Here is an 18,547-nt window from a genome sequence, read left to right as displayed (position 1 = left end):
CTCCCAAAATCGATCGAGCTTAAATTGACAAGTTAAATACCACGGCACGTTTCTTCTCCGCCCGTGGGAAGTGTTTGAAGGCAACGATATCAGGAAGGAATTTGTTTCCCTTCATGTCCCAGGGCTTTAGCCGTTCGCTGTAGCGCCGATGTCGGTGTCTTCCGGTGTCCATGCGCTCCTTTCCCGGTGCAAGGTTCGTGATGCCAACGGGTACAAAAAGTCAATGAGCAACGATTACGATGGTGCGATGATCGTTGGTCGTAGAGGGCGTCATCCACACTGTGGTTAGGAAGAAATCGAATGTTTTTTGTTCAATGCCCGCTGGAACTTATCATTTTAAACATCCAAAGAGAACACTTTATGAAAGGTGCATATTTAAACAAACCATTTGCTATTTAACCTCCTTACCGGGCGCTTTTTAGTTGCTTCTGCGGTCAACCATTTCCGAGACACCTGAGACAATCGAATCAATATTTTATCAACCAACACCATTCTTTCCAATATTTCCCTGCAGAAGTGCTCTATTTACAGCGTCGTTTCGTCTTTTTGTACGACTCACGTGAATCGGCAATTAGTCGGTCAATCGTTGTCATTAGTGATAAAGCCCAACCAAGAGAGAGAGAGGGAGCGAGGGCCTGTCATCCCATTGGGATGGCTATTATTTTGCATCGATTTTCTCGCGCTATTTTGCTCCTGTTGAGCTGTTGCCGCTCCGTAGGTTTAAAAATATGGTTCACGTCTGCTACCGACACGGTATAGTTTTCGGTGAACGCCGGAGCCGCGACTGATCAAAGGCGAATGTAGGCCAAAACGTGGCCTGACGTCTCAAGAAAACTTTTTCCCGCAGCGCAGGAGCGTGCCTATTGAAGCGTGTTCGAGGTTTGGGGCATGCAAAACAGCATAACATGGACAGCGCTGGGAATCACCCGGCGAACATCAAAGGTAGCGCGAAGTTGCCTAGGCTTTTTTTTGCATTAAAAAAAACTGCCAATCAAACGTTATGTTTTCGATTCGATGATTGACGGCGTGATTTCGGAAGGTTGTGGAGCTTGCTGGGAATAAATTCAAGGTTTGCTGTTTCTGTGCGTGTGTGTTTGAGTTTTCGACGCTTTTCGCGGTAATTGAATTGAGCGTGAAGTTTTTCGTTGATCGTTTCCTTGAAATGGGAGGGGGGCCTTTTGATTGATAACTTGCGTTAATGGGAATTTGCGGGAGGCACAGGTATAAATTATTTTAATTGCTCGAAACACTTTTGGCTTGCCGCATTTTAAAAGAATTTTCGTGGAACGAATCTCTTTTTGAGCAAATAATGAGTGTGGCAGAATTGGAATCATCGCTGTTTCAGTTCTGGTTTATTGAAGGTCATTTATTCGTTCCATTTATTTATAATTCGGTACAGGGTTAAGCTCGACAAAGATAGCATCAATGCTGTTCATAATTATGGAATGTTCCTTGATTTCTGATTGATCTTTCTTTATGTAGTTCCCTATTTTTTGGAATTACGTTCATATCACATTACATTTCTACGAATTTAATTTGCACATATTGATTGAATATGCTGCATATTTTTTACACTTTTCTGGACCATTGAGTAAATAAATCATCACATTTTCGTTCAAACTTGATGCTAGAGCTCTTAATCATCAATTTTGATGCAGTGTAACAAAGCAGAAACTGTCAAACAAGATAGCTTTATAAAAGCAGTCGTCAAACTTTTCAGGTGAAGGGACAAATTTATCAATTGATTGATTGAGTCACGGTAAAAGAATATTTGAGGTTTTATTTTTAACCTATTTTATTTTATTTTTTTCATATACAACAAACAAAAGGTAACTAAGAATTGAGAAATCTGAAAAAAAAACATGTTTTCTGCCTATGGGCCCCTTTCAAGATGGAAGGCTGAAATTTTAACCAATCAGCTGTGTTGTATAGCAAAAGCAGCTGGGCTTATCCCAAGGTGTATGTATTTAGAAGGCTGATTTTTGTCGCTTCTACTTCTGAATGAAGATTTTAAGAGTGTTTTGTGTGTTTTGTGCTACCAGAATGCCTGTTTGAGCAAAAGTTTTCACTGGTCCTGTCAAAAAGTCTGGTCTAAATACACTTTGATTCTAAATTCAGGTACGAGTAGGTACTCGAATCTAATTCTGGATTCGAAGCTGAAATAATCTAGACTGCTAATCTAGATCTAGATTAGAGAATAATCTTAATCTTATCTAAACTCCATTCAAAATATCAGGCTATTATCGTGAAAGGCCCCTGTATATGATTATGTTAAACCATTTTAAAAACGAAATGATGTTTTAATGATATTAAGCAATTCTATTTATGATATTTTAAAGAATAACTTTTTGTAATTTTCACTTATGTAATAAAAAGCTTAGCTATCTCTGACTAGTATTGCTGTTAAAGATTCTGACAGAAAAACAAATTAAATTATACATTTCAATATTTAACGGGGACTACAATACACCGAACTAAAAACTTTGAGCGCAATTCAACTTCTATTGTTTCCATCGCCATCAACCCATCAAAAGGTTACAGCGCACAGCATACAATAGTGATTTTGAGGAATGTTTTTTTTGTTTCTGTTGCTCATGCTCTTCTTTTTTGCAATTAAATTCTTCGCTTACTTTCTCTTTCTATTAAAATCAACTTCCCCATTGACCGTTCCAACCTAAACGGCGCCGGTACGTTAGCCATTTTGGCTTCATGACGCAATGATGGCGGTATTTTTAACATCGCCGGCTCACTTTTGCTAGCTTCCTTAGCATTCGCGCTTTATGTTGTTGTTATTTTTTCTAACTTCCCCACTGGCTTTTAAAATTCCTTGCGCCGCCGTTGGCATGCTGAAAACCAATTCCATTTTATGACCAGTGCCAGTACCGCCAGTTGTCCAACGCGCCGAAAAGACACCCGGGTGCTCAGCTTCGCACCAGGCTCGGGGCAAATCTCAAATTTTATGTCTTAACATTTTCAGCCCTCCCACAATCATTGCTTCCTAACTAACTTGAACTTCTTCTTTTTCTTTTGCACACATTTCTTTCTGCAGGTGACGGGCATCGTGGGACGTGCCGATGTGTTGGCGTGTATATTCTTCCTAATTTCGCTGCTAGTCTACCACGGGTAAGTATGACGCTTCCAGTTATGGTGCCCCGGTTCCCCAACGCTTAGCTTCCCGACATTATGCAGTGTGCGTACGGCGGGCTTTAACTACAAAAACAAGAGATGGAAAAAAGCACAAATCCACTCATGAAAAGCCGCTCGCCAGAAAGCGCTTACGATTTACGCCCTAGCACATCCACACCACCGCTCAGCAGGAACGGCAAATCATAAACGTTCAATTTACGAAACGATTCTCGAAGGATAGTTCCCTCATCTTGAGAGAAAGTTTGGTGTGTTGTCTTGTTCTTGTGCTAGCCGCAGCCCGGGGAAACTAATCCCGAACCAACCGGCCCCCTTGGGAAAGTACAAACATGAATCCCACACGGTTACGTCAAAAAGAGGTCAAGCATGCATCTGTATTCTAGCCGAGCAGCGGCGGCTGTCCGTGATCTCTCCCCGGACGGTCGTCATGGCAAAAAGTTGCTCCATTCCGGCGCACATGATCCGACGGTACGGGGCTTCCTCTATGCCTGGATGGATTAACAACACAACCCATCCAGCGTGTCAGTTTGGGAAAAGTGATAGAGCGATCGCTGGTAAAGAAACGGACTTGTTCGTACGCACACGATGAAGAGATAAAGATGTGTTATTTGACCACCGGCGAGGAACTCCTTTTTTTTGGCAGGGGGCATAGAAGGTGTTAAAAGTTTGGCTCGGTGTGTATTCACTAGCTCACTTATTCTCATTTCTTGTTGGAGTAAGTTTTTCGCCCATACTGCCTGGACAGGATTAACAAAGAAAGAGTAATGGCAAAAGAGTTGATGGAGGTACTGGTGGGACAAAAATGGCACAGAAGAATCTACGCACACCAGTGCACAAGGCATTAGCAGCAAATCCGTTTGCTCTCTTCGTGTTGGGGTGATGATTGTAAGAGCATTTCTGTTCCTTAGCTTCTGAAAATGCATAACAGATATTGCTTTCGTTTAGTTACGAGCACTCTTATTTCCCCACAACTCAGACTACAGCTCATCAATGATCAAGCTTTGCAGCATTCGAATGAATATTTAAATACGTTTTTCATGTACGCCAGCAGCACAACAGTCAAATCCTTTCGGCACCTTTTAAAAGGCTTACTCTTTTTTTACTCCTTTGCTCCACCTTTCCAAGAACCATTAGCATTAGTGGATAAAGTTCTATTGCGAATTTCATAAGGAAAAAACTCCACACCGTGCGGTACGGTTGGCGAACGGGGTTTGGCAAGCGGTTGTCGAATTTTAATGCGCCTCGCCCCTGCTTTTGTTCTCCCGAAAGCACCACCCTTTTCAAACCCTTTCCAGCCGAGATGTTAGGCCCCGATCAGAAAGAGAGAGTGAGAGAGAGAGAGACAGTCCAGCAAAAGAGAGGCCTTTCTGTAGTCGAATGGAACTTAAATTCATACGCATTTAGCATAATTGCTCAATTGGCAGCAGTTTGTAGAAGCAAGAAGAAAAAGCCCTAAGAGGCAAAACGTTTTCTCCTACGCCACACAAACGACCGGAGGTCCGGAGTGTTGGTCGGTAAATAATAAAAAAGGGAAATCAGAAAAAAATACAGAGGGAGAGCTCGTAAAAGCACGCGAGGCATGGGCTGTGCTTTGATCTGAACGAAGGAGCAGAGGGTCCACACGTCCGAACGATTTTAGTGCCTTTTGAGGAATGTTTCCATCAACTTTAATTGCGAGTGACGTGTGCTCGGTGGTGCTGGGGGAAGGGAGAAGAGACTAGGCAATGGAAAGGTTGCACCAATCTGTATCCTTCTATATACTCCCTCTTTCTCCCCCGCAGGGAGGAAAAGAAAGCGGGTGAAAAGTTTTACTGATAGGTCATCATAATTCAAGCAATTAGTGTGTTTGACCGTACCAATTGCTCACTAAAACCTCGCCAGCTCCCTACTCACGTCGCGCTAACCCTTTCTCGACTTCCTTGGAATGGAAAAACGATCCCGAGACGGGTGCCGTCACTACCCTTCCTGGAATGAATTATTCACGAAGGGTAAAGCAGATCGACGTTTTAATTTCCTTCTGCCGGCGCCTGTGCGCAGGGCGGTAGGCGAAGCGAATGTCGGATTTCATGCTTGCATACTGTTAGGCGCACTGGCACAATTTTGAGGTGTTGACCTTTTTGAAGCGTTTTTGATCGCTGTGTGTGTGTGCTGTTGATCCTTTCATGCGAATTTTGTTAAAAGACTCGGATAGGGCAAGTGAGCAACAGTCTCTCTGCCTGTTCATGTCAGTGTGTGTGTGTGTGTGTGTTTGGGACTGTTTTTCTAATTAAAATGAACAACGATGACTTTGCGGCCTGGGCAGCTGCTGACAGTAGCGTAAATAGACAGAACAAACGGACAAACAATAGTAAAAACAAAAACGAAACTCAAAAACAACAGCTGCCAATGGGCGGTGAACCGGGCGCTGACCAAAGGAAAAACAATTGTAAAAATACCAGCTGCTGCCCGAAGAAGCGTAGTGTCGTAAGGCACTTCTTTAATGTTTAAACACACTGTGCACCCGTCGCGTTCTCTTCCCTTCCGCCGCATCGTTGGCATCTTGCTGGGACTGTTTTCTTTACTTGTTTTTATTTTTCAGTCCACTCCTCGTTCGCTTGTTCTCTTTCCTATGCCCCGCTGCATCAACTTTAGAAGTTGAATGCTATTACAGCATGACAGAGTTTTCTGTTTGTGCATTGTTTAAGGATATAGCTCTTGTAGCGTAGTTAGCCGTAGATGACGAGAGAGAAAGAAAACAACTCTCAATGAAGAGCGCAAAAAGGACACAACGCGCGCACACACATACACTCACAGGCACAAGTAAAATAACTTTAAAAAAGAAAACTTGACTGGTGAACCAGTATGGTTAGTGTTTTAAGAAAATGAGACAACACCCGACAGAAAACTTACGAACCATGACCGAGGGTTGGGAAATGACGAAGAGTGAACTTTTCCCTTCACACCTCGTCAACCACCGCAATGCCGAAAGCCCGCCTAGAGCGGCAATGTCAATGCAATACGGCAAACGAAGCATTCGAACAAGACAACGATGCAAGCCAAAACCCGGATGAGTGCTACTTACGAAAGAAAATGACAATGCACCACCAACTTCTTTTGCTTCTGCTTGCTGGTGTGGATGATGCAGCAAAGACACAGATGCGCTACTACGCGTGGAGGGCGGGTGAAAACTCATCTCAAATGGGACAAAGACAAAACCTCAATCGGATCGGACCACAACGTTGCGAACGGCATGGAAAGCGTGGCTTCCGTCTTTTTCATGGATTACAAGTTCCCTTTACCGTGTTCCATTTGCTATCGGATGGTTTGCTTGCTGGTTGAGCTCGTTAGTTTAATTTTTGTTGCAGCTTACAGGGCGTACTTTCATTATTTAACATTTTCCCGCCATAGCTTATGTGCCAGTTTTTTAAGGGAGGTTTAAATTTTCGCAATTGAATCAGCCATGATGGTAACAAAATGGAAACAAAATAGTCAACTTCACAATTAAAGAGTAATTTGCTGCGAGATATGACAAAAAAGGTGTGCTGGAAATAAAGTATTGAACAGACAATCGTATTAACCAAACTGCTGGTTTATCTGTCAGTGACAACTGTTGTAAAAGTTGTTTTTAAAATCAATCATAACGACGTTTTAAAGCGAAAGTGTAATTTCATTTCTATTAGGTTTTTGTTCTCTTGTGTTGACTGAAAGCGTTATGTCACTTGCCACTCATACTGTTTTTTTTTTTTCATAATCATACTTGGATGTTAAAATAATTCATAACATACTCTGCCATGTGACATGTTCAAAATGGAAGGAAAGAAAGACTTGACATGTGGCTTGGGGCAGACTGCACAACAAAACTAGTTTGGAAACGGAAATTTGTAGCTTTATTGCATACATTTAGGCAATAAAGTAGTTATCTTTAATTTGCCATAAAATATTTGTGTCATGAAATAACTTGGATCTATGTCGTCATCGAGCTCCGGCTTTTATGCAATATGGTGATACAAAATAACATTTTGGTAAAAATGCATACATTTAGGCGTTGTATGTCCTTTTAGCTTGTCCCATCACAACCCTTAAAATAGTAGTTTAAGATTTATTATTACCCTTCGTTTTAATTCAATAAAAAAGCTGCTGATGTTTTACATTTGACTTACTACTGTCATATTTCCATTAAATTGTATTATTTTACATACAACAGACCAACAAACTTTAAACGACTTTAAACCTTTTTTGATCAGTGACAATTTTTAGGAATTGGTGTGACGTTTCATTTCTCAAGCGCTTTTTTATTCCATTTCTTTCCTTTTCCAGTCGTTCCCATCAGCCCGACATGAACTCGATCTGGCTCAGCATCGTACTCGGGGGGCTGAGCATGCTGGCGAAAGAGACGGGCATCACCGTGTTTCTCCTAAACGTTGCGTACGACACCTATCGCAACTGGCCCGCCCTGAAGCGCACCATGCAGGACATGCGCTGGAGTGAGGAGACGCATCAGTTTGGCCGCCGAGTGTCCCGGGTACTGCTCTCAATGGGCGTCCTGCTAGCGGTCCGATTGGCCCTGCTGCAGGGTTCGCTGCCGCGTTTCTCGCAGCAGGACAATCCGACCGCTTTCCATCCGAATCTTTACGTGCGGTAAGACCAATCCCACCGATTGATTAATACACAGAAATACATTTAATTCTAATCGAATGCGTTTTGTTTTATCCTCGTAGCCTGCTAACGTTCTGCTATCTGGCCGCCTTCAACTGGTGGCTTCTGCTGTGCCCTTCCACGCTCAGTCACGACTGGCAGATGGGTTCGATCCCGCTCGTTACCACGCTCAGCGATCCACGCAATTTGCTCACGTTTATTGCGTTCGGTGCAGCGCTCCTGTTCGTGTTTCGTGGTCTGATGGATTGTGAGGTAATTAAAACATATCGATTATTTATTGTTTCCATTCCCATTCCCGTTCAAAAGATAGACAATTTTACAGCGGCAATCGATACATGGACGGTTGCAAACATAAATGATCATCAAACAAAAATGCAATGATGTTTGAGCTTAGCTCCGGGGACGGACCGCTTCATCTGGATGCCATCGAGGAAAAAATGTTTTTGGATTCATTCCAATCCATTCCTAAAACTGCCATCCGTAAAAGGAAGCAAAAAATGAGATTTTCTACCAGTCAAAAACGATATTCTAACCTATTGCATACTGCTAGGCGCATACTAACCAACACGAACGCTTGACACACGGTGCAATAGGTAGCACGGTCCCCAATCCTGATTCATATTGCATCGGGCCCAGAAATGTATTTGCTCACGGTTTTATGCGTTTTGCATGTTGGCAGCGTTTTCTAGCTGTTTTTTTTTGGGGTTTCCGTTCCCGTTCTCTTACTCGTTATTATTATCCCAAAACCAGCCAAACTGCACGTATTCCTTTCGGTCCGCGTATCCACGTACCCATCCATCATAGCGTTCGCGGTACCTATCCGATAGCGCAAACCGATTGCAATCAACTGTGCAAATATTGTATCATGTGGCCGGGAAAACGCGCTCGGTGCTCAGTTTTCGATTTCCGCTCACGATTGCACCGGCAGCATAAGCTGAAAGTAAAACGAATACACCAACATCAATACTCATAGTGCAGAACAACAACGACGCAAATGAAAAAAAAACAGCAGCAAAAACAGATAGGAGGACTCATTCACATCCCCCAAGGCAAACCTCATCGTGCAGTTCTGTACGCTAAGCGCTACCGGATGGCCGGAAAACTGTGCTAGCTTCCCGGGTTTTTCACAGCAAACGCAGAGGACCAAAAACAAAAAAAAAACAACTGGCAGGATTGATTGATGTAATGCATCGATTATTTATTGATCACTGCAAGCTGCTTATTGACGTTAATTGCCCGGGTATGGGTAGACGTGGCTCTATTTGCAAACGCGTCACGTTCACGTACGGGTGCACCGTGGAGGATTTAGTGTGGGGGATAAAATAAAGTTTGCTTTGCTTTTGATGCGATGCAATCGGTGCATTAGGTCGGCTTTTTGGAGATTGTGTGCCTGTTTGTAAATCAGCGCCGAGATTGTGTTAATGCGCCTGTTGGTATGCAAAACGTTCAGCTTTGTTTTTGCCTGCAATATGCAACTAATGCCTTTGACTTCTGGCGAGCGCCTAAAGATATACAAGATTGGTCTAAGTGTTTATTACCACTGGTGCATGTTACTAAATGCCTGATAGTATGCAATAGAACAATATATTTACATTAATAAAGATAAGTTTTAGAAGCTTTACAAAGTTTTTACCTGTATTTAAAGAAATTTTATTAAAAATAACTCTTTCATGAAAACCTGTTTCAATGATTTGGTTTTTCTGGGATATCTTGAAATATGCATCGTTCAGTTACATAAAATATTATTTTATAAATTACCTTTGTACCAAACATAATAATATCAAACAATGTCACATCTAAAAGTACTTTAGTTTTTCAACAGCCATTTAAAAGGCCATAGTTTGCTGTATTGAATAATGTTGCTTTAAAAGTATCTCCTTCAAGTATTTGTTCTATTTTGCATGTTTCCTTATTTTGAGGCAAGTTGCTTGTCATTCATCGGCGAAAAAAATGTTGACAAGGGATAATACCGAAGCGTTAGGAAAATCAGAATAAACATCGACAACTGATAGCGGCGACAAGCTGGTAACATGGCCTCCACTCAGTCCCACAAAAAGAAAGCTCGAATTTTGAAAGACTTGAGCTCGACTTCAGTTTTCAACAAAATGAAGCGAGATTTTCTTCTGCACTCCGGATCGATTCCTCGCCGCTGGCAATTCAAAATTCAATTCGCAATGCTTGACAAAATACCAGCCCAGCACAAAAGATTACAGCGCTGATTGGGTGAAGCGTTCTTTCGGGTCGTCTAGAAACCGGGACGGACGTGAAGTGCGTGAATGTGCCGTGACGCGATACAGTCAATCTCGGGCATCCACTCAGCTCATTAGAACAAATGGGCTTCATTTCCCAATCGCTCCCCGTCTTAATTTCGACCAGCCGGCAGCATTCGCACCATCGCAAATCCTTATCAAGAGCAGGACGATGCGGGGAAAACCACTCGAAAATGGAATAAAGACCTTGATGATGTAAGTGATGGTGGTGGTTCGCAATGGTGCAGGCATTTCTTGCCAGCTCAGCGCCACCGACTTCCGGCCTGCCAGATCGTTTGTTGATTTATCTCTCGTTTAGGATGAGATTTTTCTTGGCTTCTTCTCTTTCTTCACTGGCATGGTGCGTATCGTGCCGTATCAGTGCCGAGGGTAGACTTGCAGAGACGCGTTCTGGTTCATCTAATTTCCTTGATCCCAACACATGAACACACACACAAACACCACGCTAATGTAGCGAGGGAAGACCGAAGTAGTGTGGTGACGCGTTGGCCATTACCTCGGTGAGACCACTTCACAGGCCCGAAAACCCAAACCCGAAACCGATCACACTTATTCGTCTTTGTCGGCACCTTTTTTTTAGCGAAATGGGAACAACTCGGGTACGCAACTCTCAGAAAGATGGTAACGGATAGGGAGAAGTGGGGATACAGCAACCAGAACCACATCAAATTATTCTGTTTTAATGCCTTCGCCAGAAAACATCAGTTTCATGCCGTCGTCAGCCGTCTTTAACCTCATTTCAGGGCAGCTCGTTTGAGCGGCGCTCGTTGCTGCTGCTACTTTATTGGCAGCACAAACAACCGGAGGCACACAATGGGCAAAAATGTGACTACTTAAGGACAAATCCTTGGTTTTACAAGTTTATCTTTGAATGAAAAATAACAAAAGAACGAAGAACGTTATCATGCCTGAGCTTACTCATGTATCAGATAATCTATTTAAAGATTTTTCTTTATTTTTTTTGGTTTTTCTAGTTTATGTATTCTTTTTTACATGTTGAAGATCAATTGAAAACAAACATCTAGTTTTTTTTTTCAAAATAGTTAAAAATACATTTTAAAGAATTGCATGTTGTTTACCTCGAGGCGCTTAGCAAAGCTGCCGACGGACAATTTGTCATTTTTTGAATGTTTAGTGAAAATGATGGGGTTGAAGTCGTTAGAATAACATGCTTGCCCTGTTTTTTTATTCCTTTGTTTACTGTAAAGTTATAGCATAGCATCATATTGCATACCTCCAGGAGTTTGCTTATTTAGTAGTATTTTTATGGTTTTGCATAACTCTAGGCGTTGAAAAAAGCACAAACATTTATTCCAATGAATTTACATGAATTTACAAAAACTTTTAATTCTTAAATGAAACCCCTTTAAACCCTTTTTATCCACGTCCTACAATCACAGTGTCCAAATGTTACGCAAATTCACCCACCAAACAAGCATCGTATGTATCATTTCTGCCCTTAAGCCACTCGCAGCCCCTTATTGGATGTGCGCTAGGGGTACACGCACGCCAACGCCTGTCATGATGTGCCGCGACCAAATACGCACACACACACACATAAACCCCTCGCATCGTGTTATGTGTTATCAATCAATCAGGACAACTCTCTTCCCTGCATGCGCCTGCGATGGTTTGGCGTTGTTGCTGCGGGTGGTGGATACGCTTCGTCCCAACGCCCCGTTCACTCGACAGCCGCTTGTTATGTATTGTTATGTGCGGCTGTTGATTGATGAGACGCTCTACGATCAACACTTTGATGCGGAACGGGCAACGGCAAGAGGTGCTACCTTCGGACTGGTACCCGCGCCACCTAAACCCATTCTTGTTTTGCAAACGGCACCGGGAACGGTTCAAGCAGCCGCGCAGGAAAGTGATGCGAGCACGGCGAAAGAAATCTGACTCCACGCTGTGGCTTTCGCAGCCGGCAGCAGCAGCAGCCTGGAGTCTCGTGTAGCAGCAGTAAATTGATAAGTGAATTAGATAAATGACATTTTATGTAACTTTTACTTTTTCGGCCTAGCGAGACCTCATTGGACCTGCTGAATACTGAGGGCTTATTGTGAGGAGGACCAGGGTAATCAAAAACGCGCCGGATGGGTAGTCATGTTTTTCGGCAAAAGTGTGCCATAAATTTCGGGCGACAGTATGCCTCAGCATCCCTTAGAAATAGAAAGCGAGAGACTGAGAGCTCTACGGAGTCAAGTTGTTTGCGGGCCTGCTGCGGACTACCTCGACCGAGCTGCTTGATTGACAGGTCTCTGGTCCCGGGGTCTGGGTGGTATTGGTTTTCCGACACCGCGCTTCCGGGCTCCGACAGTTGCAATCGGGATTACGTCAGCTATAAATTGTTGTTCTCGGTGACGACACCGACATATGATCACCGAAATAAACCCAACTAGCGCTGTCGTAGCGGCCCGGGTCGACTCAATGCCGGGATGTTATCGAGTACAATCTAACGACAGGCGAACCGAAATCATGACAGCTTAAGATAAATGATGTACTCCCGAGCCCCAACCAGCGGAGTGGGTAACGGACCGGATACCGCTTTTGGGGTCCTGGGGAGGGTGGTTATACACGGAAAAGATGTCTCGCTTCACGCGCTTCGGTCAAACCGATAAGCTCCGCCGCCGGTTGCGAAATATATTGGCCTTCGCAGGAAATAAATCCGTAGACGAGAAAGAAAGAGTCAATTCCTGGTAAATTGACATCGTTAATAAGCCTTCAATGTATTGTTGATTATGATACGATTCTGGTGTATTTTTGTGAGGATTTAGGTTGACCTTCCTAGAAACAAAAAAAAAACATCCCAGCATTATTGCTGTCACCAAAGCGTGACAAGCATTTACTGTAACAATTGTCAACTCCATTTATGTCCCAACAATTTCTCACACCTTAATATTGTAACAAATTCCACCGAAAATACTTTCTAAAACATTCTGGTGTGATGTTATCTAAACTAACGCTTCGTTGAAGAGATTTAGTACAAACACATGCTGCAAAAGATAGAATTTATTTGCTGAGAAATTACTTCGTTCAAGGAATTTCTAGAGCTGCTTACCGAATCTTACACAGCTTCACCACGGAAGCTTTGCATTGCAAACGTATCCTAGTCGTCCACTTGGTACATCTTAATGGCGTTCAGTTCTGAGAAAGCAACACACACACACAGCCAACACATAAGCAAGAAGCGAGATTGTAAAGTGGTTGCAGCGCAAGATTACTTACTCGGATCGTAATAATCATGCACCAGAACGTAAGCGGGACGCTTGAGTGTAACTTTCTGCCGCCGGTACGCAGTGATCGTAAAACAGTTCCGCTCCGGGCCCATGCTGTTGTAGTACACCACCACCGAGGTTGCCCCGAACCGTACTTCCGTTTTCTGTGTGCCCGGGAAACGGGTAGACGTGTGAGCGATTGAAGCTGACGGCAACTCTTCCGAAGACGCACTTACCTGTATCGGATTATGCTTCGTTGCACCGGTAATCGGTTGCCCGCGCTGCTCCACGGTGTACCCGCTGGGGAAGTTCACCTCCACCAGCACCATGTTCGAGCGGCCGTCCGACAGCTGCGGTGTAAAGCTCGAGCACACCTCAAGCTGCAGATGGTGGTTTGCGTTGGTTACCGATTTCTGTAGCTCCAGTACGAACTGGGCGGTAAAGTTGCGCAAGTCTACCCCGTACTCGTACACTACCTGCAACAGCCCAAAACCGATGCCGGCGACGTGCAGTTCGAGCTGAGCCGTCTCATCCACACCCTGTTGGGCGTGCTGAAGCGTACCGATATCTTGTGAGGTGACGCGAAACTCTTCCTTACGGCCGGCGTGTCTAAGCTGCACCGAGTAATCATTCCTCGACGGGGAGATCTTTTCCGCCAGCTTGGTAAGTGCCTTCAGCCCTACGAACGTGTCCTGCGTGCGCGGGAAGCTGCCGGGGGTGTAGCGTTGCTTCACCAGCCACCGCATTATGGAGGTCCCGTCCACGTACTTCTCCGCGAGCACGAAAGAAAGCAGCCCGTATGCGGTCGTCTCAATACCGTGCGCATCGCGGGCCCAAAAGCGCTCCGTACCGTTCTGCTGCACCGTTGACAGGCCGATGAGCTTCTCCAAGAACCGCTCGCCTGAGCTGTGTTTCTGTAGCAGCAGCGCGTACGTAGCTATGGCAAGATCGTACGAGTCTTCAATACTGCCCAGCGTCTGCGTGACATAGTCGATGCCCTTTTCGATCGCTGCCCGATGCTTGGTCGCGACTTTCGGCTGCTCCAGCAGTGCAATCAACACGAACGAGGTCAGTGCAATGCCTTGCCTTAGGCCACCCTGCATGTCACGATGGAACACGGGCCCAACCTCATCGAACCTTCCAGTGCTGTGCTGGCGAGCGGCAAGCCAATCGAATGCTTGCTCCACCATGCTCGGTTCGATCTCGGATATGTACTTTGCCGCGGTGGCGAGCGTTTTACCCACAAAAGCGGTCAGAAAGACGGCCCCTCCACTTTTCTCCCACAGCCCAAACGATCCGTCCGGCTGGCGGTAACGCATCTGGTTCTGGTAGCCCGCCCTAAGCAGTCCGATCGCTTTGGCCGTGAGCTGCTTGTCGGCGGACCCGATCGACGTTAGGTAGTCGAGCACGAGGACGATGGGGACAAGTCGCATCATGTTCTGCTCGCCGCAACCCGTCGGCACGGACAGCAAACTCTCCAAGTTGTCCATTACCGAGGTGAGGATGTTTGCTGGAAAGAAGACGTTAGGACGCTTTTAGTATGATCTGATTTCTAGCATTGAAGGCTAACTTACGTGTGAGAATGAAGTCAATCTTCCTCGTCCCAGCGTCGGCCTTCCGATCAAAGTCAAGCCCCAGCACGAACGATTGATTCTGGTAGGTGTTGTGGCAGAAGAAGCGAGAAATCATTTCACGCTTTACTAGACTTTCTGGAATCACGCGAATGACGCTTTCGATCGAGTCCTTCGCAGGTTCAATGGAAGCATCCACCCGCACGGTCATCTCACCCAGTTTGCGTGCTTTTATTAGGAACGCCACTGGAACACCAGTGTCTGGAGACGCTTCAATCGATTTGGTGTAGCTTGTTTCTGTTGAGGAAGTGTACGATTTATGCTTTTGGGCCAGTGTAAGCCTCACAAAAGTCCTCTTACCTGTAGCAGGTCGTCCGACAAATTCGGTCTGATTATCCACGCTAAATAGCGTCACGGATGCTTTGTATTTCTTTGGGAAGTTGTTAAAAACGATAAACTGCAACTCGACCAGCTCGCCCCGTTTGATGGAGTACGGCATGTTGGGCACGATGTAAAATGGCTGAACGGTGGTCAATTGAAGCGGCTGCTTGATGATACCCAAACCATACACTGGATCGACGGAAAATCCTGTCAAATGCCATGCTGTGATCGTATCTGGAACGCTCTCCTTGATCGTTGTGCTTCCCGAGGATCCAATTTTGTCCGTTTTCCACAGCCAAGATTCGAGAAAATTGGTTCGAAAAGAGACTTGTGAATTGGAGAGACCGTTTTTGCTCGATGACGATCCATCTCGAGCCGTCTGATCATTTGCTTTAAACAAAATAAAATCAATATTAGAGGCAGAGTACAACGAGCTGGTACGATTCTTACCTTTATCAAAAGTTATATGCTCCATTGTTCGTGCAAACAGTCCTAGACTCTGAAAATGATTGAACAAATGTCGTTTGATTAAACTTGCAACCTTAGAGCCGCACTCAATAGGAGCTACCTCGGAACCAAACACAGGAAAGTTATTCTTATTTGTCGTTGATGCGAATTATTTTTTACAGATTCTCTGATATGATGTATTTTACCCAACAACTACTTGTTTTTACTGAGGATTATATGTGGCAGCTCAGATAACTTATAACTTGCAATACTTACATGAAAAAGATCAAATTCGTTCCGCTCAACGCTGTAGAATTTATCGAACACACCCCAAACATCCTCCCAGAAGATGTCATGGTTGTTGCTGTACTGCAGCAAACTCTTGTCGTAGGCCGCCAGCGCCACAAAAGCGCCCGGAGGACCACGCATATTAAGTTGCAGCTGATCACCGGGTCTGATTTCTGTTCGGTCTATTTGTAGATCAAACTGCGACAAATTGGAAAACTCTCATTAATATCTATACACCATAAGGCATAATAACAAAACACTCTTGACTCACATTATTACGGAGATCTTCAAAGTCTATGTCCACAAAGTCACACAGTACAACGTTTTTAGCAACGGTTACAACGATAACTTTCGACCTGGGTACCATTTGGTCGGCTGCTTTGATTTCAATAAAATGTTCGGTGACTTTCTTGGGCTGCAAGAACGCAGAATCAACGATAGCACCTCTCGACACAACGTAATACATGAAGAAGGATAGCTCCTCGTTGCACGTCACTTTTAGTTTGAACGGTTTTCCAATTTTCACACTAAAATTTTCGAAGAATTAATCACATTTCATTCAAGGGAAACGCCGTCCAAAGTTTACTCAAACTTACTCGGAATCAAGCTTTACTTGCAGAAAGGCTTTGCTCGCTTCACGCTTGCTTATGCGCTCGTAAAGCAGCTCCTCGCTGCCAGCGTTTACCTGTGCGTGAAACAAAATTCATCCCGCCCGTTCTCTTTAATGCACTTTTGTCCAGGAACACTTCTCGCGCAAACAACTCTCACCGTAATATCGATCGATTCGGAAGACGCTTCCGGCTGAAGCGTCAGTTTGATCACACCGGCAGCATCGCTTGTATAGGCCACCCGGCGATCGGTTGTGTAAGCACCCTCCACCTTCACCTCGAAGGCAGCTCCTTTTGCAGGCGTTCCGTCCTGATATCGTACCCGCAGCTGACAGTCGAACGGCACTTTGGCACGAAATTCAGGCTGCTCTTTAACGAGTTCCACCCGATACGGAAGCTTGTAAACAGTGATTCGTTGTTCCTTATAAATTGTCCTATCTAAAGTGTGACAGGCGACATGGAAAGAGATTGAAGAGATTGTTAGCACAACTTGTTTTACGCGCAAAAAGACTATCTGTAACTCGCGCATGAAAGTAAGTTTACTTGTTTCGTCCTGAGTAAATGCAACGTGCACACGCACGTCCTGCGCGTCGTCGTACACGCTCAGGTGCTCGTTGAACGGCAGCTCGAGCTGTATCGCACCGTACACGCCGACCACCCGCCGCTGATCCAATTTATCGTCCTCCAGGTACAGCTCAACCGTGGCGACCCCTCGCACCGGCTGCCCGGTGTAGTACCGCGCGGAGAGTGTCAGATTAAGGCGCTGGTGCTTTTCCAGCGGAACAGCGCGTGCCTTCACTGCCACCTCGAACGCCGGAAGCACGTACTCCCTAACGTCGAACGTTTTCGAGACGATTTCATTCGCTCCCGTGACCGTGACGGTGATTGTGTAGCGGCCCAGCAGCGGAACGGTTCCGATTTGGAGCTGCTCCTCAAACACACCGAGCTGCAGGCTGACCGCGGTCCATCGGCGAATGACATTGCGCTGTGGATCGTGCACGATTACGGTGGCGGTGACGGAGGGTGCCGGTGGCTTTAGATCACCGCCCAGCACGATCACACGGAACTGCAGCACGTCACCGGGCTTGTAGATGGGTTTGCTGAGCTGCACCAGGGCGGTGGTGGTACTCGCAGCGAGCAGCAAATCCGCTTCCCGGTGAAACTTAAATCCGTTCTGTCCATCGATGGTTAATTTATAGCTTCCGGCTGGCAGGCTTTCGGGCAGCTTGATGAGATGTGGAGCAAAGGGATGCAGTCTGATGGTAGAATTAGATGCAATGGTTTGCTAATCGCATTTACTTACCGGAAAGCTAATCACGCTGTTTGAGAGCAGCTGCACGCGGGCGGGTTGACCGAGGTGCAGTAGCTTCTTGCCACCAGCTGACAGTCCATCGAGTTGAAGGAGAAGGTTCCGCTCGTTCGTATTGGACTCAAAACTACTCAAAATGACGGTGTAATTCTGCCCAGCGCGAATATGCTTTGGACCAACAATAAGAATTCTGCAACAGTAAGAAAAAGCAACATTCACTTGCACAAATCAGAGCTAAGAGGACCTAAGAGCTAGGTAGAAGCTCACCCATGAACGAAATTAATCAACAGCGTTATCACTAACAAGCTGGCGCTGGCTAAATGCCTCATCTTAGCTTGCACCCTCTCGGAAATAAATCTGTTCCAGCTGGCTGCCAAAAGTGAACTGAAGCAAGCTATTATTCGAGCACCACCAATGCATAATGACGTGCTAATTATCAGCGGTAAGAGGGGATTCCTCATCCTCATCTGTTCGGACAACAAGGAGATAAGAATATGTGTGAATCCCACCAAAAAAAGGCAGTAATGATCAGCTGCGTTCTGATAATGAGAGTAGTGAGAGGAGAGTCGTTTGATTCTCGTGGAAGGCATCTAATTGAATGTTTGCTAGCGTGAAGTGATATTTACACTGGTTTAATGAGGATTAAAGATCAGTTTTATTGCCGTGAGTTGTAAAAAGT

General features: G+C 45.0%; 2 protein-coding genes across 8 annotated transcripts in view; one reads left to right on the top strand and one right to left on the bottom strand.

The window, feature by feature from the left end:
* The window catches only part of LOC133392704 (protein O-mannosyl-transferase TMTC1-like), a 157,736-nt gene that overhangs the window by 111,817 nt on the left and 27,372 nt on the right, over window positions 1-18,547 (top strand). For all 4 annotated transcript variants that reach the window (XM_061653358.1, XM_061653360.1, XM_061653356.1 and 1 more), the window contains 3 exons: window positions 3,050-3,123; window positions 7,441-7,761; window positions 7,842-8,031. In XM_061653358.1, the coding sequence (XP_061509342.1) occupies window positions 3,050-3,123; window positions 7,441-7,761; window positions 7,842-8,031 (585 nt within the window). The remainder of the gene's footprint in view (window positions 1-3,049; window positions 3,124-7,440; window positions 7,762-7,841; window positions 8,032-18,547) is intronic.
* Window positions 12,777-18,492, bottom strand: LOC1278910 (thioester-containing protein 1 allele R1-like). Of its 4 annotated transcripts, none has more exons than XR_009765772.1 (15): window positions 18,136-18,264; window positions 17,863-18,058; window positions 17,103-17,784; window positions 16,720-16,997; window positions 16,548-16,636; window positions 16,223-16,478; window positions 15,940-16,149; window positions 15,667-15,715; window positions 15,196-15,606; window positions 14,839-15,132; window positions 13,501-14,774; window positions 13,275-13,428; window positions 13,108-13,193; window positions 12,941-13,042; window positions 12,777-12,867 (listed from the first exon to the last, which is right to left on the bottom strand). XR_009765772.1 is itself a non-coding variant. In XM_061653354.1 (14 exons), exons 1-13 carry the CDS (start codon window positions 18,456-18,458, stop codon window positions 13,156-13,158), a joined length of 4,254 nt encoding a protein of 1,417 aa, XP_061509338.1. In that variant the 5' UTR covers window positions 18,459-18,492; the 3' UTR covers window positions 12,861-13,042; window positions 13,108-13,155. The 4 variants fall into 4 exon arrangements, 2 of the variants coding, with proteins under 2 accessions (XP_061509338.1, XP_061509339.1); XR_009765773.1 differs by having other exon boundaries at window positions 12,777-12,833; XM_061653354.1 differs by having other exon boundaries at window positions 12,861-13,042; window positions 18,136-18,492.

Source organism: Anopheles gambiae, chromosome 3 (genome assembly GCF_943734735.2).
Source record: "Anopheles gambiae chromosome 3, idAnoGambNW_F1_1, whole genome shotgun sequence".
Lineage (NCBI taxonomy): Eukaryota > Metazoa > Arthropoda > Insecta > Diptera > Culicidae > Anopheles > Anopheles gambiae.
Note: the sequence above shows the minus strand (reverse complement) of the source record. Positions and strands in the feature narration are given on the sequence as shown.